This window comes from Labrus bergylta, chromosome 4 (assembly GCF_963930695.1).
Source record: "Labrus bergylta chromosome 4, fLabBer1.1, whole genome shotgun sequence".
Taxonomy (NCBI): Eukaryota; Metazoa; Chordata; class Actinopteri; order Labriformes; family Labridae; genus Labrus; species Labrus bergylta.
Window position 1 is genome coordinate 25,369,146 of NC_089198.1, and position 24,819 is coordinate 25,393,964.

General features: G+C 38.5%; 1 protein-coding gene across 1 annotated transcript; it reads left to right on the forward strand.

The window, feature by feature from the left end:
* The first annotated feature begins 505 nt into the window (after nucleotides 1-505).
* Nucleotides 506-22,178, forward strand: LOC109985007 (uncharacterized). Its single transcript, XM_020635213.3, has 25 exons — nucleotides 506-525; nucleotides 1,429-1,558; nucleotides 1,692-1,859; nucleotides 2,044-2,181; nucleotides 4,105-4,256; nucleotides 4,472-4,575; nucleotides 4,672-4,861; nucleotides 7,050-7,181; nucleotides 7,281-7,424; nucleotides 7,551-7,686; nucleotides 10,105-10,255; nucleotides 12,144-12,286; nucleotides 12,672-12,783; nucleotides 12,892-12,955; nucleotides 14,406-14,609; nucleotides 14,705-14,850; nucleotides 14,999-15,117; nucleotides 16,108-16,229; nucleotides 16,356-16,453; nucleotides 17,227-17,363; nucleotides 18,150-18,274; nucleotides 19,455-19,600; nucleotides 21,192-21,294; nucleotides 21,428-21,564; nucleotides 21,695-22,178. Exons 2-25 carry the CDS (start codon nucleotides 1,429-1,431, stop codon nucleotides 21,807-21,809), a joined length of 3,216 nt encoding a protein of 1,071 aa, XP_020490869.2. The 5' UTR covers nucleotides 506-525; the 3' UTR covers nucleotides 21,810-22,178.
* The last annotated feature ends 2,641 nt before the right edge of the window (nucleotides 22,179-24,819 follow it).

Consider the following 24,819-nt stretch of genomic DNA (forward strand, 5'->3'; position numbering starts at 1 on the left):
TAAAAAAATTGTAGATGGCAAATACTTAGGCTATACATATACCATGACTTAAACTTCAGGGTTATGACCTCAAATTGATAAGGATTTTATCACGTGACTGACTTTGGATGCTCTCTTCTCTCTCGAATCATAGCCTAAGACATATGTTTAGATTTATAGATGTGGTTATGCAAGACAGATTTTTGTCACAGTGAAAACCCTGTACCTCTAATATGGCCAAAATTGGACGTATTCTAATTTTTCTGGACAAATAAAACCATATTCTCTGTGTCTTATAAAATCAAAGCGATAAAAGCCGTTTTTATTGTGTACAATGAATAATAAGCAAATTAACACAGCGTCCATCGAATTAGGCCTATACTTCTGCATTTCTGCAACAGATTTCTTAAACTTTTTAGGCTGGGTTTGCGTTCCTTATATGGTTGCCTGTGACATTTTCTTTTCGTTTTCAGGCAAATTCTCAAGTAAATCGAAAGCGAAAGTTAACGGAGTTTTAATGTCATAAGATCGCTGACAATTGCCAAGGTAAGATCGTTCCCTTTACTCTGTCAACTTTTAACTATCGATTAGTTTGCACTTTATCGTCAGAACTCCAAACTCCAAGAAAAGTGAACTTATCCCACAGTACCTTAATAGTCTTTTTGGCAAGGTTGCTGTAAAGTTTGTGTTTTTAAAAAAATCGGTACTTTTTTTGCTGTCACTTAGGCTACATGGGCCTAATTTGAAAATACGTTTTGGTTGATAAAGAAAATAGCACTATCTTTATTAATCCCTGATTTCATATAGCCTATTACCAACCGACGTGATAATAGAAATTGATATAGGGCTACTTGTGCGCATAACTGTATTTTTTCATTTATTTATTTATTTATTTATCATTTTTCTGAGTGTGTTAACATTGTAAAATAAGAAGATCATGCATAGACTATAGGCCACTGTAAAGAGCATTTGCATATTACTATAGTCATAAACCTCAGAAGAATGATTCTGGTTAGCACGCTTATATGAGCACATCACTAAAGTTCTAAAGACTTTGTACTCATGTTGGCCATTTTTGTTTAAATAGGCCTATCTGTTTTTTTCCCACCATGTCTTAGATATTGTAGAGCTACACTCACTGTTGTATTTAAGTAAGGAAAATGGGCTTGCTACATTTGATAAAGCAAAACAAACGTATGTTTTAACACTTCCTTGTCTTCATCACTCCTTAAAAGACACATATTTAAGACAGCCATTTATAATCAAATCAGAACATTTGCACTGCACAATTTCTTCCCAAATCCCCATTATCTATTGAGTATGTGATACTGATGTAATCTATGTGTACTGTGGATGTTTTTTCAAGCTGTAACAGACACAACATTATAACTTGAAAAAGGACTATGTCATTATTTAATTATATGTTGTCTTTTTTATATCATTGTTCAGATGGGTGCGATATTTAACATGCTTGAGAAGTTCAGACTGGAAACTTACTACAACCAGTTTTTCCAGTTGGGTGTGAAGGATGAGAGAGATTTCCTTGACGGTGTCACAGATGAAGATCTAACCAGCATGGGTATGGTGAACCTCAACCTAAAGACAAACATGACGTGATAACTGTGGATTTTCTTTCTGCATTATGGCATAATAACAATGAACAAGAACCTGCATAGTTACTGAAAGACAATTTTTTGTATTCATTCTTTAAGGTTTAAGTCAAGTAGAGAAGAACCGTTTTTCAGCAATGAAAAACAACATTCGAAGACTCAGAGCTCCAGAGCGGCAAGTTCAAACTGTGACCCCTGTGCAGAAATCATTGGAGCCATTCTGTCTGAAGTACACATATCCCAAATGTCCTCAACTAAAAGAAATTAAAGGTTGGAGTAAAACATCATTTTTATAAACTATTTATGACCACTGGATAAACTTTGACACGCCACTGAGTTGTTAATCACATAATGTGTTGTGTTGTTTGAAAAAGGACGTGGTTACAGTGGTCATAGTGCAGACTTTGCAGACAACCAGAGAACATTGTAACAAAGGTCATCTTTGATATTACAGATATGGATCCATTGCAAAACACTGTGGAGGACCTGATGTTAAGGATCAGCCATCTTGAAAAGGTCGGCAATGCAAAAGGAGTCTGTCTCTACACAATCGACGGGATGCCCCTGACAGACGATCCCTTCTTCAACACTTGTGAGCAGACCTGAACACTTTAAACAGTCAAGAATTAAACAAGTTTTATTTTATTTTTATTTGACTTTACACACATGTACAAAAATTATATATACATACAGTATGTACTGTAAGAAATACCTGCTGGACATAGTGAATCTTTTAGATGTTTAAAGCTACATCTTTCCATCCAAAGTCAGTTTTTACCAAACAGTGAGCTAGAATTTAAAGGGATACTTCACGCATTTGCATTAAGCTTTGTATCATTAGAAACCTGGTAGTATTTTTGAATAGTCATGCATCCTGCCCTCATTTTCCCCTGAGATGGGAAATCTTTGTATTTCTTGTCTGCAAAAGACACCACCGATGATGACGCAAAAATCGTCATTTTGCGCCATCAGTGGCTGTTGTGGTTAGCAGGGGTGAAACTACAACGCTAGTTCCTCATATTTTCGACCACTGAAGCTACAGACCTATCACAGATCAATGGGTGGGACCTCACTCCCAGAATCTAAAACTTAACGTCCGCCATATTGCTTGGTAGCTATGCTGACAGGCTCTATGGAGAAAGCTGATAAGAACCGACAACGGCGAAAAAATTATGTTTCAACTTTAAAGGTCCCATATTATGCTTTTTCTGGTTTTATATGCCCTTTAGTGTGTTTTCCATGTATCTTGTGCATGTTTAGGCACATCTATGTGCAAAAATTCAAAGTCTGCAGAAACGCGGCTTCTCCTACGTCCTCCTGTTAGCCGCATGTAACGCTCTGTTCTAGTCCCCCTCGATAAAAATGTGTCAGTGCGGCGTCATTGTCAGTGTGAGATCACTGATCTAAGCCTATTGGCTCATTGTGGCAAGCCCAGCATTTCATGTTGAAATTTCTGAGACGCGTGCTGAGCAACTGACCAATAACGACAGAGCAGATCGGCAGACCAATCAGAGCAGACTTGGCCCACGTGGGGTCTAACAGTGTGGGCTCAGCAGAGCGTAGCTGACGGACAGCAGTACATGAACAGACACTTTTTTCTGACTTTATCTATTGTGAACGTACAAAAGTAGGTACATAGATTAAATATACGAACCACAACAAGGGCATAATATGAGCTCTTTAAACTGATGTGGAAGGCACCAACTTCAAAATTTATTTCACATTTCTACTACATATATGACCCAATGTCAATACAGATTCATGTTTCAATCCGTAAAGTATCCCTTTAAGTGATCACTGGATTTTAGAGCAGGGGTGGGCAACTGGCGGCCCGGGGGCCACATGCGGACCCCATCAACCCTCAATGTGGCCCTCAGGTCAATTTTTACATATCAATTAATTGGAAACATGAAGAAAACATGACTAACTCCGCCGTGAAATCATGAAAACCAGAAAAAAATATTTGATCACTGGTATATGTTGAGTTACATTTGAGCCATAATTGACTGTAATCGTTGTTATGTACCACAATTTGGCCCCCTGGCAGTGAGAATTAAATGAATGTGGCCCTTGCTTTTACCAAAGTTGCCCATCCCTGCTTTAGAGGTTCTTAGTCATTCAATAAATCACATCATCTTTCATCTTCTGCCTTCGGGAAAAGGTGAATACTATCCAAAAGATATATGTATAAGCTGAAGATCGGTTCTTCTAGTTGACATAAAATATATTTTTGAATTTAAAGTCAGCCTCCTATCTCATAATGCACATAGCAAGTAATAATACTTTTGAACACACCTGTAATATTTACCATTAAAAACCTTTCTTTGAAATAAAAAACCCTGTAAATAGTAGGCTATTTATTTTTTAAATGTTTTTTTTGTTTTTTATTAAATATATATTGTGTTTTTGTCATGTTGGATTGAAAAGATTAGTTGATACAATGGGCTGTATCTGTTGGATTTACAAATAGAAACAAGTTCAGTATATTAGCATAAATGTTTATGTCTTCATGCAGGGTCTTTAAAGGAGAGACATATTCAAAATGGATCTATTATTTACGCCATCTTTACACCAAAAGAAAACCTGAGACAGGCTCCACGGCAGCCAAAGCGAGAGATTGCTAAAACCAATGGAGATGATGTGGTGCGCTGCCACATAATGCTCAAGGTGAGATTTAACTCAGATTATATTAAACCATGATTGATGGATATCTTTAATGTATTACTCAATCTATTGACATTATCTCCTAAAATATTTAGGGGATCACAAATTACTTAAGTAATTTCCCTTATTGATGTCTTATCTTCTGATCATTTTTCATACTGGGATTAAACCAAATCTTTTTGTTGTTGTTTTGTTGTTGTGTTTCTATTTTCATGCAGGGAGATTTTGAGGTGTCTGTGAACTTAGAAAGTGACACCATCACCAGCCTGCGACTCAAGTTGGCAAATGAAAGTGGAATCCCAGCACACGTCCTTTGTTACAAGTAATTTAGACTTATTACTTCAAGTATTGATATTATTGCTAAAACTGTGATTTTATTTATCTAAATGTACTTTTCCTTCTTCTCTTGTGTTTACAGAGGTGCACATGCTGGTGGTGACACCCTGCAGAGTTTCGAAATCTCAGAGAAGTCCACAGTTTACTTCTCTTTGTCCTCCTTTTCGGATGACACTCCACAGGATGAGACATTCTTCATTAATGACGTTGTGCCTTCAGTACAACAAACACAGAAAGGAATCAGTGTGTTGCTGTCTTCACTTTATGTTCTGGTAAGTTACTTTTTAATACATAAACAGTGCTACTGTGCACAATTTGATGACCCCTTACTTCTTCATATGTTTTTTCATACAATAGGGCACAGACACTACAGCCACTATCAGCTAGCCTTTTTGTTGGATGCATTGTTGGATTTAGTTGAATACTACATTGATTCTTTTGTAATAACTCGGGATAATCAACTTTTTATTTTTATACACATGATATACAGTATTGTAATAGGGTAGTCACGATTCCAGAATTTTAAACTTTGAAGAAACATCTAAGATGTGCTGGGACACATCATCAATATGTATGCTTAGTTCATCGGGTGTTTTGGGTCTCACCCTCCCTCAAGCGACCCAGCCAGGGTTGATTAGGCCCTGGCTTGTGTCCCAGCAGCATTGGCCCACTGGTCTGACCTCTTCATCCAAAGCCACCTAGAGGCTTTCTCTGAAGCCTCAATAGTGGTCTTGATGGCGCTCCTTTTGGCAGCTCCTGTTATGCCAAGCAGTGTAAAGACCTTGCTCAACATGTGGCCTGAAAAGCCTCCCACCTCAACTGGCGAGCTTTCCAGCCCCTTGTCTGGCACTGCTCTACCAGCTCGTGGTATTTGAGCTGCTTGCGCTCATTCGCCTCCTCCATGCGGTCTTCCCAGGGAACCGTCAGCTCTATTAGGAGCACCTGCTTGGAAGAGACGGAATACAAGCACCATGTCTGGCCTCAATGAAGTTGAGGTAACATGGTCTGGGAACTTGAGATGCCTGCCCAAGTCAACTCGGAGCTCCCAGTCCGATGCTCATGTGAGCAGGCCGGCTGATGGTGTTGTCTTTGGCTGTTGTTGCTCTCCAGCTCTGACAAAGTTGATGTATCTCTTTGTTTGGATATACTTGTTGTTAGCAACTGCCCTGGAAATGGCTTCTGCTACTGCTTTGAGCACCTGGTCATGCCTCCAGCAGTAGCGACCATCTCAAAGAGCTCTTGGACAGCTGCTCAGGATGTGCTCCTGTGAACCCTTGTCAGGGCAAAGAGGACATGCAGGACACTCACTCTTGCCCCTATTCATTGGGGCTAGGCAACACGTCATAAACCGCTTTGAACATGAACATGATTACCTTCCAGGTTACCTTCCTCTCCAGCGCTCCCTCCCAACTTTTCCATGCTCCTTGCTGCCGCATGCCCGCTATTCAGTTGGTCTGCTCTTCCTCCACACCTGCCCCCACCTCCTCCAGGACCAGCTGGCGTCTTTCCTTGACAGATCCATTTACTCTACGTTAGTAATCCATTAACCAAGGTCGTCATTGTTTGGTCCGTCCTGATGGGGTGCTCATCCTCCCCCACTCTCTGGCTCACCTGGGGGTATTTATCTGTGGGTCAATCTGTAGCTTGCTTGGGTTCTTCCTCTTGGAAGATGCAGGTTGGGCTACTACCCCTTCCTGCCCCAATTGCCTTCTTTCCATGCTGTCCACTGTCTCACCAGTTGTCACCAATCTATTCTTGGTGGTCAACCAGCCTGATCCTGAGTGTCACTGGCATTTGAATATACGAATTGCAAAGTCCTGCACACAACACCAAAACGTTGGCAAAAAGTATTTTTGCAATATAGACAGTGTCACCTTCTCTGCTCTCTGTCTCGTTATAAGACATAAACATAATTTTAACACCATGTCAGTCAGAGGTCAGAGGTCAGTATACCGACCTGTGAATCTGTAGGGTTTTTTTTTAAAGCTTTTGTACTTTTTCACTAATATCAAGCATTAAAAGAACAGAGAAGGGTATGCCAATTTCTTAGTGGTTTGTCTGTGCCCCATGTACAGAGGCTGTTGTCCTCAAAGCTGGTGGCCCAGATTCAAACTTGGCCTCTGGTTCCTTTCCCGCATGTCATTCCCCACTCTCTCTCTCCCTGATTTCGGACTCTATCCACCGTCCTATCTCTCTGGTTTAAAAAGCCCCAATATATATATATAAATAGAAATAGTATGGTTTACATGTGGTATTGAATAAAGAATTAAAGTAACATCTTTCATTCAGATCAAAGACCTGCTTGCATGGCTATAGTCTCATATATTTGTCTGCTCAAGAATTCATCGCACTGGTCTGAAAAGATGGCAAATCTAGCAAAATATTTGCTTTATTTATTAAATCGCTATACTCTGCCCTCTGGACTAAGATGATGTGAAATGCATTTTTTTTGTCTTCTAGAAAGGTCATTTTGGAACAGAAGATCTGAAGGAGCTGATTTCCTGCGTACGTAAACTGACTGGATGTAACCCTCTCGCCCAAAGTTTGCATCAGTTACTTTGCAGAAACGAAATAATTACCAGGAATCAGAAGGTAAACAATAAGGAGTTAGAATTGTTATTTTTATTCTTATTCTTTCTGTGTGTGCTTCACCAGTAGCTGTTTCTCCAGATGTTCTTATTTTTGTTGTAGATTGCAGTTGTTGAAGGCTTGTACGTGCTCTTCAGGGAGCTTTTGCCTCAACTCGGAACACAACGAGGGGAGAAAATCATTGAGGACCTGGATGTCTTTGAGAATTCTCTGTACTGCTGGGCACATCTCAGATCAGAAGCTCAGGTATGATGATAGAAATGTTTCATATGGGTAAGAATTGTAATTTTAGAGATTTTCCATTTAACAGAAAAAATCTATGGCTTTCCTCTAGTCAACTTATGACTTTGTCTGTTGGCCTTATTTTGACAGAAACTGACATCAGACCATGAGAACTTTGCCCCCATCACTCTTAAGTCTGAAGATGGCAGCCGTTTCTGTGAACCAGTCCGAGTGCCTGGAGTACCTGATGCCCTTGAACGGGAAAATGTTCTCAAGAAAATCAAAGGTAAAATGAAAAGTGTGACAGTTCATCAACCTTTTTTAAGCGCAGACACAAATATGAAATTATGAGAGGATTCACAGCACAGGTAAAGGGAGAAAACGCAGATAGCAGCCCCAATACAATACAGTACAATACAATACTTTACTTTATTGTCCCCCAGGAGGGAAATTTGTTTCCACAGCTTTGCATGGTTGGTACACATGAAGAAAACATATAACATTAAGTCGAAACATATAGCACAGGTGGAAAACACATACCGGTAACATGAAGGGACCAGTCAGCGTGGAAGCTTGTTTAGAGCTTCAATCGCTGAGGGGACAAAGCTCTTTTTGAAGTGTGCCCTCTTCCAGGTCAGGGTTCTGTATCTCCGACCCGATGGCAAAAAAGAAAAGAGTGGATTGAGTGGGTGAGAGGGGTCCTGGGCTATGGTGAGTGCTCTGTGAGTCAGGGCTCTGTAGTTTAGCTGTGAGAGGTTTTGGATAGGTAGGCCTACGATTTTTGAAGCAATATTTGTGATACTGGTGAGTTTATTTTTGTTTGTAACAGCGAGCATGTTGAAGAAAAAGGGTGAGCAGTTGAGGAGGATGCGTTGGATGATGCTTTTATACAGAAGTGATAGGAGGTGAGGTGAGACAGACAGGGCTCTGAGTTTTCGTGTGGCCGAAAGTCTTTGCTGTATTTGAAGGAATTGACCATTTCCACAGTTTCATTGTTAATGTATGTGGGGTTCCGGACTGTATGTGAGGAACCAGGGTTAGTGATGGCCATTTCTTTTGTATTTGTGACGTTTAGTTGGAGATAGTTGTCTGTGCACCACTGTGTGAAGTGAGAGATGGTGCATTTTATATTATTGTGAATCAACAATGGAAATGAAGGAGGTGCTGGCTCAAAACTGTTGTTGTTTAATGAGCTGCTACATTTTCAATACTGTTAAGAACATAAGACAGGGCTGCAGTGAGCTTTATAGATGACATACAGGCATAGATGACCACCTACGAGCCCCCATGCAACCTGAGATCCTCCGGAAGGTCATTGCTTACCATACCTCGTACCAACCTCAAAACTAAAGGTGACCGAGCCTTCTCTGGCTGGGCCCCTAGACTGTGGAGTGACCTGCCGGAGAAGATCAGGGAAGCAAACACACTGTCTTCTTTTAAGTCACTTTTAAAAAAACTCATTATTTTAGACTTGCTTTTTATTTATTTTATGGTTTTATTGTTGTTTTATCTCGATGTTATATCTTACAAACTGCTGCCTATTGGCTTTTAATTCTATGTAAAGTGCTTAGTAACTTGTTTTGAAAAGCGCTATACAAATAAAGGTATTATTATTATTATTTGTGTGAAATATGAAACATCATTACAGTAAAGTCAAACACCAAGTTTGGCCAGAGATATACTTGTTTTCAACTAAGCGAACAAATGCGCACAATAGCTGCCTTGTATCCTCAGCATCTGTTAACTCCTAAAAAATTAAAGCTTTGCAATCCCAAGATGCAGTATGCACATGAACGAAGGGGCAGTGTAGAGTCAGAGGGGATGTAAGGGGACAACAATGGCAGAAAGTTTTGCAGACAAGCTGATAGACTACGTGCAGAATGATCCACATCTGTATGACATTTTAATTGCCACTCAACATGTCGGTTAAACTAGAAACAATTGAGTGGCATTTAAGAAATTAATGTGAAAACCTGCACAATTAAATGGAAAAAAGTGAATTATATAACGTTAATGGACGGTAAAAACATTTTGGAGACATGGAGTCAGGCCCGCAGGAAGTAGGGGTGCTGAGGGTGTTGCAGCAACCCCTGGCATGGAGCCCAAGAATTACATCAGTCCAAATGGTGCAAAAATACATTTCTGACTTTTGTGGAAAGCCCAAAAACGACAAAAGGAGATTGATCCGCCAACTCACGCGTCAATCTTGGCTAAACTATTTTTTTTTTTTTCTGTCACCCATGCTCAAAATACATTCCCAGTTTAGTGGGAAAAGTGCTGACGCTGTGTTCTGACCACCGATCATTATATTAGTCACTGCTGGTCTGATGTTACTTTTGATTATTGATATGTTACTATTATGTTATTCCGGATCTTATGTTAACATATTAATAACCTCCTCGAATGTTGTCATGTCTGTCGCTTACATCACACATATCAAGTAGTTGCATATGGCCTGAGCTCTCTGGTGTGCCCTCTAGAGGAATCCTCTACTAAAGTGTTTAGTACATAGTGAATATGTGAACAATCGCGCTCATTATGCAGTTGATGTTGTACCCAAACGCAAGGTCAAAAAACAAGTACTGTTTATCACCAGCCTAAGGTGTCATCCTGTTGTTCTGATAACCACTTAACAGTAGTTTAACCATACAGTCATCTTCACTTTATTTATTTTCTGTTTGTTCTGATTCTTCTCTCCTCTCAGATGGGGAGAAAATTCCAAATTGCACTGAAGAGATTTTGCGAGAAACATCTTTACAGAGAGCCAATGACATTGAGAGAATTTTGCTGAGTTTGCCACCATTCATCAAAACATACCCTCTTTGGATCAACGAGAACGAGAAGATTGGCCAGAAGTTTGTACCATCAGATTTTTTACTTTTCTCTTTTAAATTAGAATATTTTTAAGATTTCAAAGTGTTTTTCCAGATCCTAATCAGATACTGTGGCATACTTAGTATACATTAATATATGCTACATCTTATACCAAGAGACTCCATATTTATCAGCAGATTGATATGTTTTTTATACATGAAAGGGATATCAGCAATCAACACTGGCAACTCGCATGTGCTATAACCAGAGGAGGGGGACTCAAGTCACATGACTTGACTTGAGTCAGACTCGAGTCGCAAATTTGAGGACTTGAGACTTGCTTGACTGACAGTGATAAAAGACTTGACTTAGACTTGAGACAGATGACTTGAAATGACTTTACTTTTAGAACTTAAATTAAAAAAATTTCGAGGAAGCTAGGATTTTTTTTTTGGGGGGGGGCATGATAAGTGCAATGCGGAGGAGCGCACACAGCATACCAGCAGCAGAGGCCAGGCCAATGCAACAAGCACTCAGGGCGCGATCACACTGGCAATCCATACCGTGCCTATAGGCACACTTCACCCCTAAAGTCCATTTCATTTGACCAGTGTGATCGCTCCACCTGGCACGCTTCGGAGAGGTGTGCTTCGGCACGGTACAGTTCATGCACGAGCACAGGCACGCAGGTACACAACGTTGACAGCCTTCATTATGAAGAGATCCGGGAGTGTTCTGTCTGTATCTGACTAACATGACTCAAAAAAGCCACAATGTAGCTGTCATGTTCTCTGGTTCTCCGATGTGTGGATGCGGACCCGGCCGCGCATTATTTTTAATTTTATTTATTTATGGCTGTATCTGATTAAAATGACTCAAAACAAGACACAAAGTCAGTGAAGTAACTGTCATGCTCTCTGTGTTGTTCTCCGATGTGCAGACGTGGACTCGCTGCGCATCCCTTCTTTTCTTTTCTTTTTTCTCGAGTCCGCCTGTTTGTAAAATGAGCACTCTTCATAGTAAGATAAAGCTATGCATGTGCTGTATTACAACGTTATGCACAAGAGGTAACCGTACTTGTACGTGTTTTTTGTATTTACAATAATTGAGGATTATTGCATTCTATTGGCAATGTTTTTAGAGGCTTTAGCATCCGATTTTAAGTCAGATAAATAATGCTACAAATGTACAAATAAACTAATTAGGTAAAATAGATAGTCACATCATAATGAGAAACCGTTTGTTCACCTTTTTTTACTGCTTTGAATTACTGTTTTACCTGGTCGCACCTCCTGACAACATGAGTTATAAAAGAAAGAAATTGTCGTACAAGAAACAGAAGGGTATTAGGTGTTAGTGGTGGGCGATATAGCGATGTTAGATCGTGAAGGATTTTGGCGTGCTGACGATCTGCCAAAGCAGAGAGATCATAGAACCGGGCTTATGTGTTTATTTTATCATGCTGCAGTTTATGCTCCGACACACCTCTCCCACCTCTCCTCTTTTGCTCTGCAGCGGTGAAAACGAAACTTAAAGTCTGCAAAAACAACTCCATCCCGGTTATATGCAACTGTTCTGATATTTTTCCAAACCGACACGGCGTGATCAACAGTTAACTTATCCGCATAGTTTGCACAGTTAAGTTTACATCTCAGATAGCGACACAAGAAACCGTTTGATCGGCCGAAGAGACGTTAATTATTTATTTTGGGATCCTGTGGCCTTTCTTTTACTGCCACACTGGAGGTTTGAATCTTACTGACCTCCATAAATTCCTCACAAAGATTGCACATCCTTGACCCTGAAAGGATCAAGCCTCTGAAAAATAGCAAAAGTTTTTAATATGAAATCTTGCAGACATTTGTTTTTAAACTTTGGATTTAGACTTGAGCCTTTATTCAGATCTATCTTTGTACAATTAAATGACAGCTTTCAGATAAATATGGAGAAGACTTTTGGATGCATGGTGGAAGAATTAAACACTCCCTCCAATCAGTGGCTCAATGTGACCCCACCTCTACAGTTGAAGGAGCTGGGACAGTGTGAGAATCGCCTTGTTCTGCTGACGAAAGGTACTCCATAAAATCTCTATCAGGATGGGGTATTTCAAACCGTGTTTAAGTATTTTTCGAATGTATTTGCACTTTCGTAAAGTACATTTGAATAATTTGAGGCACTAAATACTTCTTTATTAGCCCATTAAGAGGGAAATACTTTTTTACTTCAGTACAGATTATATTAATGTAATCACAGTTGGTAGTTTTTACATTTTTGAAGTTTCTTCATGAAGTAGATTATTATTGAGGATCAACAAAGAAAATGATGAAGTGTTTATGTCAATGAATCTGAATCTTAACCAATCTGAAAGACAATACCTATTACTTTAATTCACTACCTTTGATATATAGTGCCATGATGTTTTAATATGTCATTTAAAATTTTCTTTTTCTTTGATAGACAACCTTGGGGTTTGTCTGGAGAAAGACAAATTATCCCCTGATATGATACAAGTGCGTGATTGTTTTAATGGCAAAGTCAGAAAAGAAGATGTGAATCAGTTGGCAGCCAGGTAAAGTATCTCAGTGTCTCATATCCACCTGATGTTTCCCAGAATCAAGGGAGCACTCTGATGCAATATGCTGATTGCTGATTGATGTGTATTCAACGTTAAACACAGGACTGGTGATCACAGAGATGACGGAACATTTGTCACAACCAGGACTCCAACAGAGGCTATACTGGTAACACTTTGACTGTCTCATGTCTTATCATGTGAATGAAATAGTAGTGATGTGCAGTTCGGCACTTTAAGTAGCAGACTCTCAATGTGTGAATGTGAGTCCAAGTCCATTTACCATTTACATAAAAAGACCATTGAACATCCGATTGTCTTTCAGAAATATAAAGACGACTGATATTCAAAGGAATTTCTGCCAAATGATCAGCTGGACACACCTCTTTTTATAATGCAATCAACAGAATATGTACAATATATTTATGTATATAACATAAAAAACAACAACCCTCATATAGAACATGTGGCAGTATATAAAAACACAAAGAATAAAAAAAAGACTTCTTACAATAATTATACATAAATATGAACACTAACAATTAAAAGTAAAATGAGTTATCTAGACACCCAGATATTTAAAAAAAATGGCATTAAGAAATGGTTGTAGCTTCACTGGCTTTCTTCTCTCTTGTTATTTAAAAAATGAAGTAGGATTTAGTTTGGTTCACTTTAAAGCCAGAGAAGGTACCAGTTTTGAAAGAGATTGTATAGATTGATTTAGATCAGTAAGGAACAAGATAGCGTCATCTGCATATAATTCAATACGTTCCTCCGGTTTCCCCATCCCAGTGCCAACCATTAGAGTGTTTGCCCTCGTGGCAAGTACAAAAAGTGTCAGAGAAAGTGGCAACTCTTGCTGAAATCTGTGAAAAAGCTCAAATGGTTGTAAAATCAAGTTATTGGTGGAAGCTTCAGCAGATGAATAAACAAACAAAATGTAATACCTTCCATAAAAGTAATCTCATAACCAATACATTTAAGCATTTCCAATAGAGAAGGCTACGAGGTTGAATGACTTCTCAGCATCGAGTGAAAAAATGGCGAAAGCCTTTGTAATAATCTTGGCATCAGAGTGAAGGAGTGAGATTGGTCTGTGTGTCACACCTTCGGTTGAGAGTTTGTCAGGTTTTAAAATAAGTGTAATAATGGAACTTCCTAGCAATGAGGGCAGAAAGCACTGTTCAAAGGATTCCACATAAATATTCAACAATGGGGACCTTAGTTTTTCTTTAGTTTATAAATACCTATCATGTCCTGCTGCCTTAACCACTCTCATGTTTATAATAGTATTGGAGATTACCTTCAAATTCAGTTCCTTATCAACTCCCATTTTGCCTCTTCATTAATACAGACAATAGCAAGCGTACACCATGTCTTCTTAATTCTTGGGGTGTTCTAATTGATAGAAGAGAGGGCTTTGTAACTTCACAAACAACAACAAAAGTTAGATTGATTTAATCTAAACGTTTTTTATCTCCTCCTGTACATTCCTGATTGCATTAATGGCTGTCTGCGTTCATTTTCTTAATTTGCCAGAATAGTAATTTATTGTGTTTTTCACCCATGGTCGGCTGGGCACACTTACAGTATGATACTTTTGACTTGAACTTTGTTAGGTGCTGATCGACACAAGCTCCTCTATGGGGGAGGAGTGCTATGAGAGGGCTGAAATACAGAAGATTCATGCTGTAAAAGAGCTCTTTGACAACTTTGCAACAAGGACCATGGCTTATGATTTTCATCATATCATTGGCCTCGTAGAATTCAACTCTGTGGTCAAGACTCTCAACACATTCACTGAAAATCTGGAAAAGTTCAAGGTGAATTCAGTTATTTCTTAACTCATTCATTTTTATTTTATTGAAATTTGCATTAGGGTGTCATGCAATAGTAAACCCTAATAACTTTTATGTAGGAGCACATTCGTAAAATCGAGGCAAGTGGCTGTACTCTGCTGTATGACGCCCTGAGCCATGGGGCATCTGAGCTGGAAAAGGTCAAGGCGAGATTCCCAGATTGTAGACTCCGCATTATATGTCTCACAGATGGAAATGATGTGGGGTAAATGTCATTTTTTCTAATCATCTTACATGTCTTGTTAATGCATGCTTTGTGAGTACATGCATTTTGACTCCCTTAGTGCTCACAGTTTAATGACTTCACAATGATTTTAAGGGAGCTGATATTGTAGCCTGAATACTTTCCATAGATCCTCCAAGAAGCCAGTCCCTGTTACAGTCGAAATGCTAAAATCTGACATTGTTGTGGATTCGATCCTCCTTGGAAAAGTGACGAACTACATGCTGCATGGAATCAGCAATGCCACAGGTATGACATCTCTGAAAGTCAGCTTCATTCATTGAGTCTATTTTATTTTATTTATTTAAAAATAGGTACTGTGTCCATTTATGAACATGTTAGTATGCCAAATTAAAGCTTTAGGCTAACTTTTATGTGTAGTCCCTTGGCAGGTTGGTAGTTCACACATTTACAAATTTACATATAACTGTTAACTGTAATAAATACAACGTTAATTTAGTGTTGAAACTTTATTCACCTCCCGGTGGACATACACAGCAGCATCCAGCTAGTCTCCCTGCACAACATCCTGCCTATGCGCCACCCCAGTTCAAGGTTCACATTGAAAAACATGTTTTCCGTAAGTAACATGTAACAAGTTGACAATAACCACAATGACAAGCAAAAAACAAACAACAAGTAATGACCAAGCAACAACATAAACTGTACACTAGTTGACACATTTATACAAGCATAAAAGTGGCTGTGCCTGAGTCTTATAAGTAAAAGTGCTGTAACTGTAACTGCCTGTGACTTTAAAGTGCTGGTGGGATTGCACATAGCCCTATTGCATAGGGTTGAGTTTGCATATACAGACATGTGTAGGCAGATACTATTGCACAGGCTAAGATAGTCAGTGTAAAAACAGAGAGAAGATCAGGAGGACCCTTTGACATTAGCTGTTATCTTCAGGGGTTATGAAGAATACGTTTTAGTGTGTGCATCTGTGTTTTTTCAGCCATCACAACCTTTTGAAACAAATTTGCCTGGCATTTTTAACATCTCAATTGGCAGGCGAAACAACGCTCTTGATGAATTTGTGATAGAATTAAAGGTGTGGTTGTGTGAAATCAAATTCTGTCCCATTTCTTCCATTACTCCGACAACCCCACTAACCATGATAGAAATCGTTCAGCATCCTGAACCACCAGAGCCAAGGACTCATGACACAACTTCTTTGATTATGCAGTTACTCAAACACTTGTTTATCTCTCTTCCACACATGCCCATGGCTTCCAGGTGGCTGCTGTTTCAAACCACAGTCAACCAAAGATGGTCTGAAGCTCTTTGAGATTGAGACGGTTCTGTCTTTGGAGCTGAGGAAATTGAAGAAGAAACTCCACCCGTCCTCCATCACTGAGGTTTGTATTTGTTAATTATTGTCCTCTATTCAGTGTAAAGTGGTATGAAAATGAAAGGCATCAGTTCAATACAGGTTTAAAGACTTCACATCAAGTTAACTTGCTTATTAATGTATCCTCTTGTAGAGTTCTTTGTCAAGCATCTTCCTTACTCATGGGTATGATGAAAGTCCAGAGACTTTGTTGCCAAGTCAGATAAACAGCAAAGTGACAGTGACTGAGAGGTGAGTAATTCAAATGACCACCACTAGAGTTGGATAGCAAACTCTGAACTCTAAGGGTATATAAACAAACAGAAGCCATTTTAACAGATAAGATATATGGTACGAATAAACTAAATGAAAATGGCGACTACAAAGTCGTTACAGCACATTTTGCCAGATCACCTCCTGAGCACTGCCGAGGTGCCCTCGAGCAAGGCACCAAACCCCCTCCCCACCACCAGCTCAAGAGCGCCCACTGTGGGCCGCTCCGTCACTCTGACATCTCTCCCTTAGTGCATGTCCATAGGATCCTGTTTGTGTGCATGTGTGTATATACTTCAGCCTATGTGTGTGTTGCATGACTTCAGAGTGTAAAAACTGAAATTTCCCCTTGCGGGGATCAATAAAAGTTAATCTCTTAAATTAATCTTAATCTTTTACAAAGGCCGACAAAATTTCAGACACTCTGATACAAAGTCGAAACAATTTTAATACAGAAATAATTTGGTTTTAATGCCATTTTGGTGTAGGTCAATTCCGTGGCACAACCAACACTCATTGTTAAATTCAATGTAGCTAGAAAATTAAAGTAACTCTAACCAAATATTTTTCAATCATTTCAAACCCATTATGTAAGCAAGTAACATGAATGTAATTTACAAATGATTAAACCCTTATTTATTTTTGATTGTAACAAACCGCTGAGTCCCAGGTAAAGAGTCAGGTGGTAATCACATATTCTGCCTTTACAATGTTTGCACTACATCTGAATTATTCATAATCTCTCTTATTAGTGCTCTGAAGAAGAGGATTAAGGAGACAAAGCAGGGTTGGGTTCTGGAGAAAGACAAACGTATACTGGAGGAGCTGAAGAGTCTGCACTGTGATCCACATCCCTTCTTCAAAGTTTTCCCCTCAGAGTCAGACTTCAGTGAGTGACATGCTTTTTTGAATTGTTCACTTTTATTTTGTGGGCCAAACGACTGGTAAAGTTTTTCCACTTCTGTCATACTCTACAATAGCCAACAATAGTCTGCTGATAGATTTTTATTTTTTATTTTTTTTTATTTTTTTTGGGGGGGGGGGCATAACACCAACAGAAATAACAGAAAACTGCTCCTTTTAACATTTTAAAACTTAAATCTCTAAAAACAGGTGTAATCTCACTCAAATATTAGATATTTCTAAGTTGGGTATAGACAGCACATTTTGAATGTACATGTTTATAATAAGTATTTACTGTGCAGTACGTCTTGCTTTCAGTTACGCTGTTTCTTATTCATGAAATCTTTACAGTTTTGCTGTTCTATGATCAGATATATTTTGGCGTTTGCTAAGTCGGTGTTTCCCAAAGTGGGGCACAAAACCCCTAGTTGTTCAATGTTTTGCTCTGCCAGAAAAGCATGGAACAGCATCTCTTTTAATTGCTTCCTCTTTAAAGTGATTAGTTATTTTTCTCAGCTTGTTGTCAGACACTGAAGTTGCTTTTCTGTACTTCTTCCAGCCAATGTTTGAGATACATTCTAAAAAACGTAGGAATTTGTTCGCAAAGATTGTCACTGACGCTGTGTTTAGTGTATGTTGATATATGTTAATGTGTATGGTGAGGGGTGAGGGGGCTTGAAAATATTTTCATCGGCCGGCATAAAACTTTTGGAACCACTGGACTAAGGGCTTCTAAAATCAACAAGGCTGACTCTTTGTTTATAATCTTCAGCTTTCTGGAAGATTCTCATGCAAGGTCCTCCGGACACACCATATGAGAAAGGAGTGTTTGAGCTGTACTGCCAGTTTGGTCCTGACTACCCAGTGAAGCCTCCACTCGTCCGCTTTGTCACCAAAGTATCCTTTCAAACTACGACTAATATTTTTGATAGAACTACAATTGTTGTTTGGTGCTTGTCTTTTCAGAGCCAAAGGAGGGTCAAAACTTAAAGTATTAGCTGAGATATAAGTGGTACAGGGCAGCTGTGGCTAAGTTGGTAGAGTTGTTGCCTCTCATCCGGAAGGTCGAGGGCTCGATCCCCAGCTGGGCAACATGTCTGCAAGACACTTAACTCTCAAGACAACTTTGCTCCCACTGCTTTGGTGGTGGTGGATGAATGGGATAAGTTACTTCTGTTGGATGATACTACATAGTGTGTGAATGGGTGGGTGTGACATGCAATATAAAAGTGCTTTAAGTAGTCGGGAGACTAGAAAAGCGCTATATAAGCTGAAGTCCATTTACCATTTACATTTTATAGACTTAAAATTACTCCTACAATTTCCCTGATTTTTTCAAATGAATTTACAACTCTTAGAGTACCCCCTCTTATTTGACTTGGAAAATCCTCTCTCTGTACCTTTATTATTATTTTTATTATTGTAGAAGCTATTTATTTGTTGTTAGAATTAGTTTGGTATTTAGTTATTAATATTTGGGTGGTGTTGTTTATTTTGTTATTTTTCACGTTTTCTTTAGTTAGAATAGATTTTGGGGTAATATTTTTTTTTTGTTAGTAAGTAAATTTAGTTTTGCCTTAGTATTTTTGTTAGGTATTTGGGTAACACTGTGGGCACCTGAGGTTATATAGGTAAGAGGCAGGTAGAGGACCAGCATGCACCTGGGTGGGTCTATGTTTTTTTTTACCAGCACAAGAGAGGCAGCAGGATCCACGATTTTCTTTGTTCTTTTGTTTGCTTGCTTGCTTTTGACCAAATAAACCATCAGAAATGCAGATTTATTGCTAAGACAATGGCCCTTTTTTGCCTGTGTAGACCACATCATTTAATTATGTTTGATATAAGTTTATTTTGATTTTTTCGGACAAATAGCCACCACATAAAGTAAAAAACCCACACTTGGACTCAAAGGAAGGATTCCTTTTTTAGGATATTATTATTTATTTGTTTTAAAAAATTGGGCCTAATAAGCATTTAGAGAATCACACAAACATTTAATTTTTAAAAAAATTGTCATTACTTCTGAGGTAATATTCTCTGTTTGCACTTGAGTTGTTTTCTTTAAATGTGAGAACAGGTCTACCACTGCAACGTCAACAGTGTGGGACGCATCTGCCACAACATATTTGACCGCAACTACAACGCCCACATCACCATGAGAGAAATCCTGGAAGCTGTGTATGGACTGCTCATCGTCCCTGAACCTGAGGATCCTCTGGACAGGTGAGATTACACACATGCTTAATCAAGTCGCACTTTGAAGTATGGTAAGTGGAAAACAAAGCTGATTATTAACCCAGAAATATTTTTAGTGATGAGGATGTTATTTATCTATTTGGATTTACTTCTGTTCTTTTAATTAGCAGTTTTACCTCCTCTAGAAATCGTAAGTTACATTTCTAGGGTCGTTTAGTGAATTGGATGATGGCAATTTACCAATTTATTCATTGAACAAACAGGAGCCTCAGTGTGAAAGAACCATACATAGCCTGCCATAACAGCTTGGCACTTCCTCCTCATGCTGGTCACCAGCCTGGTCACACACCGCTGTGGGATGGCATCCCATTCTTCAACCAGCATTTGTCACAAGTCAGCCAATGTGGTTTTATTATTATTAATAATAATAATAATAATAATAATAATAATAATAATAATAATAACTTTATTTATATAGCACCTTTTAAAAACACAGGTTTACAAAGTGCTTTGACAAACAGCAAAAACAAGAACAAACTAAACCAAACACAGAAGAACATTAACAACAGCAAGAACATAACAAATGCAAAATACTAAAAATAATTGAATACAATTCAACAGAAAAGAACCCAAAGTGCACGATACCCAACAGACATATATAACCCGACCATCACAAGAACCATTATAAGAACCCAGGCAACACAAGAACCCAACAACACGAGCTGAGACCAAGAGGACCAAAGATTTAAAAAGATGTTAGAAACTAAAAGAGCTAAAACCAAATAAAAAGATAACAACAATAAGAAGGTAAGAGCAGTAAAAGAAATAAAAACAAGTGGCTAAAGGATCAAAAAACCCAAAACTATAATAATAATAAAAATAAAAAGTAAATATAAATATGAAAGATAAATAGACAAAGTAAGTAAGATAAGAAATTACCAAGTTAAAACACAAGAGGAGTTAAGATATGAGCAAAAGTACGAGATAAGAGCATCAATAAAAGAACAGTAAGAAGTAAAAGAAGTAAAAGAAGATAAAAATAGTGAAACCAGTTAAGAAAAGACATTAAGAAGACAACATCACATAAAAGCAAGTCTGTAAAAGTATGTTTTAAGAAGGGATTTAAAAGAATTAAGGGAATCTGCGAGTCTTGCCTCCTCAGGGAGGTCGTTCCAAAGTCGAGGGGCCTTGACTGAAAAGGCCCGGTCACTTTTAGTTTTAAGTCTCGACTTTGGAACGACCAGGAGGCCCCCACCTGAGGATCTAAGACTGCGGGCTGGCTCATATTGGTCACTCTGGCATGAACAGTACTCCCAAGCTGATCCCACAAGTGTTCAATGGGTTTGAGGTCAAGACTGCAGGCAGGCCATACCATCCTCTCCACTCCCAAATTCTGGAGGTAGGGTGCGTCAGAATTGTCATTTTTGCTTAGGAAGGTTCCTAACTGAGTGAAATGACCCGGAAGCAGGGTACACTGGACCATCCTTTACGAAAGGATATGAGATATGCTGCACTCAGCAGCCTCAATTGTACAAAAAACGTGAACAACCATATTGTAAAATATAACATCAAATAGTGTGTATCTCTTCAATATTATTATTTTTTATTTCTATGGAAGCATTTTGGCAGAGGAATTCATGACGAGCCATGCGGAGTATGAACGAGAAGCCAAGAAGCACACAGAGGAAACTGCAGGGATCTCAATGGATGACATGGAAAAAGTAAACGGTCTCCTATAAAAGTGTCACTGTGTGATAGACTTTGTCTTTTTTGTGTTGACACATTAAAATTTTCTTTCAGGTTTTAAGTTACCATGTCATCTTGTAATGTCTATTTCCTTTATTTTATTTAAAGAAAATGGATGTTCCGGTGGCACAGTTCATACCCGAACATCTGATCTGTCCACTCACCAAGAAGATGTTTGTTGATCCTGTGAAAACTGTCTACGGCACGGTGTATGAACGCCAGGCCATCGAGGAACACCTGAAACAGTGAGTTTGTTTACAGCTGTTGACATGAATGTAATGTGAGTTAGCTAAAAGTTACAAAAACTACACATTTGCTTATGAAACCATTAAAGAAGGCATTTCCTCAGATGACTTGGCTAAACACTCTTTGCAGACACCAGCATGACCCAAAAGCCGGACCAGAATGCAAGCTTGAGATGGGCAACATCAGAGCAGACCAGGACATGAAGAAAATGGTGATGGATCATCGAACACGTCAAATCAAATAATTCTGAATAAATAAAAACTTGAAGGTGAAAGAGGTTTGATCCGCCTCAGTACTTAAATGCTGAGATGTCAAATAATTGATGTCTGTTCACACTCAGTTTTCTTAATGTTTCTTAAAATATCATAACAAAGTTTATATTCAACCTATATACTTCCATTATAGGAGTTTGAAAAGTGTAATAATCATAATAAAGCATATGCATTACAGGTGTTTTAGTTGTTAAACAAGAAAAGGTTTGGATGGGAAAACCTTTGTCTTTTTTTTATTCAAGGGACTTTTTTGAGTTAGCTGTTTATCTAAGCTCAATGTTTTTCTATCAAATTTCATTGTTCTCTATTTTACCAATAGAAAAATACTTTTCATGACTACATTTTGTGATAACTTTCTTGGAGTGAAACAAATCAAGATTTTGGCTCATTGCATTCGACCTACTTGCATTTGTAAAATAATAAAGACTGAAAGTGGACAAATAACATGTTTTTTCTTTGGTCTTTAGTGTGATTTCTCTGCAGGTGTATAAGAACTTTCTTTCATGACAGGTCATCTATTGGTCACTGTAAGGCTAACACAGTAGAATTTTACTCAATAACATGGTTACCAACAAGACTCTTCTAGTAGTGAGACATCTTTTATTGTGTTTTTGCTTTGTACTTACTTTACTATATTTCAGACCCATAGGTCCATATCGTTATTAAAAAAAAGCACAGATATATAGATACAGGACATTAACAAAGGGATATCATCACTACATGTGATTACAATACAAAGAGACATTTACACCAGTGTTTCCAGAAACACGAGGTATACCTTGTGTTGCTTAGTCTGGGCTGGGTCATTGACATTATAATGACATTTTCTGAGTTATTTAATCGACACATCAATTTGAACATAACATTTCTCAGCAGAGCATGAAATGTGGTCACATTATTAAAAACAAACATCTGACTTGCACTCGTCCATCTTAGTAGCTTCAGAAATATTCTGAATGCATCATTATATGCCACCTGCAGCTTTTTCATTTTAGCTTTACTATAATTGCACCACAAGTGGGCAGTATATAGGGGAGTACAGTAAGCTCTGAACAGCTCAGTTTTAACATTGTCTGAGCACATTGAAAATTTACGTGCCAGCATATTAGCTTGAGAATACAGTTTGCAGCACTGACGCTGCACATCATCACTCAAGTCATTCCTGATAATATGTCCCAGATATTTGACTTTATCTACCACACTCAGGGCTTGATCAGAGATAAAGAAAGAAGGAAAATTCTGCTTTCGATCGTCCTTTGCTTTTATATCATGACAACGGTCTTCTTACTATTATACTTTATGTCACACTGCACTCCATAACTCAGGCAGATTTTTAGAAGTTGCTGTAGGCCAGCACTATAAGGTGACAAGATTACTAAGTCATCAGCATACATCAAATGGTTAACAATTCTATCTCCCACCATACAACCAGTCTTACAAGCTTTAAGCTGTTCAGAGAGATCGTCCATATACATAGAATTCCAACTTGTCGGACCCAACTGGTCACTGAAAAGGTACTGATATACTCCTGCCCCATCGGGCGCATATAGATTGATGCAAATACCAGGAATGCAATATTCTTATCAACTAAGGGGGGCCCCTCTGTTATGTAATTTCATAAATAATTTACCGTGATTTATTCTATCAAAGGCTTTGGACCCATCCAGAAAACATAAATGTAGTCAAGTTTTTCCTCCTGTACATGTTAACAACTTCCTTCAGAGCATATATACACATATCTGTACAGTGTTTATTCTTAAAACCGAATTGGTGGTCTGTTGTCGCAATGTATTCCTGAAGGCGATCCAAGAGAACTAGTTCTAATACTTTTGAGAGTATACTAGCCAGGGCAATTGGTCTGTAGTTCTCACTGCTGGATATTTTACCAGTTTTGTCTTTGACTACTACTGGTTACTTATTACTGAAGTAAAGTCTTGAAAAGCGACGTACTATTTATAGTTAGTATATCTTATTTCAAGACACTCAAAAAGTCAAATGTGCTTGCCTCATTAACAGATATTCTTTACTTATTACAATCAATGCAGGCCTTGCTTTGACATTAGTGCAAGAGCTAAAAGAAGTGGGTGATAAAAATCATTTTATGGGCTCTGTCAGTGTTTTAGTGGTCTGAATTGGGGAGAGTTGATGTGATGGCGAATAAGTGAAAATGTAGATGATTATGTTTCCCAAGAGCTCAGAGCATGACCCCTGACCTGTATCTGTCCATACTGACTTAAATAGATAATCCATCATATTGTTGTAATCATGGGAGCAGCTGTAGAAACCTACTTGTGGTAGATTTTCCTTCAGGATGTTGAAGTTATTTACTGGTAGACATACTAGAACAAGTTTGGCCAACATCTTCCCACTATACATCAGAACCATCACCTCAGATAATGAAAGGTGGCAGCCATAAAAAGCCAGATGCTGTTAGATTCTGTGGCAGGAATGATGATCCTTGTTCTCCTGTTTGTGTGTCTGCATCAGCTCAGGGGAGAGGAGGATTTGGGTTTCAGAGTTTCATGTATGAGAATAATAACAGTAACACACAGTACCAGCTTTTCCCTAAAATACCAGAAAGTCAGCACCATGGTAATGGGTTCAAACCCAACTAAGACCACAAAGCCTATTTTTGGAGTGTGTATATGTGTATATGCACAGCCTTCAGCGTTGTTTTGGATTTCAGCCACATTACTGTCAGAGGCACCGCAGAAACTCCGTCTGCAGTCCAGAAAGAAAACAATCCATTTCAGCTTTATTTCTGTGATACATTTCCAGCTGAAATGGTGATGATGAAAATATCGCCCACCTACATTAGCTGGAAAAACATTTTTATGAATAAAAAAAAGGACAAATTAAGCACTTCAGCCAAATCTATCCACTCTGGGCCAAATGTTGGAGAAACTAATTCGAGTCCATCAATAGAGAGTCGTTTGAGCAAAACCAACATTAAGCGAGTGCTTTCTTGTGCACTTGGTGATT

Bases quoted from the DNA above. Each gene is read 5' to 3' on its own strand.
- LOC109985007 (XM_020635213.3), top strand. From the start codon at position 1,429: ATGGGTGCGATATTTAACATGCTTGAGAAGTTCAGACTGGAAACTTAC. The intron at 7,687-10,104 runs GTAAAATGAAAA...CTCTCCTCTCAG, and splicing joins TGTTCTCAAGAAAATCAAAG to ATGGGGAGAAAATTCCAAAT. The intron at 14,851-14,998 runs GTAAATGTCATT...TACTTTCCATAG, and splicing joins ACAGATGGAAATGATGTGGG to ATCCTCCAAGAAGCCAGTCC.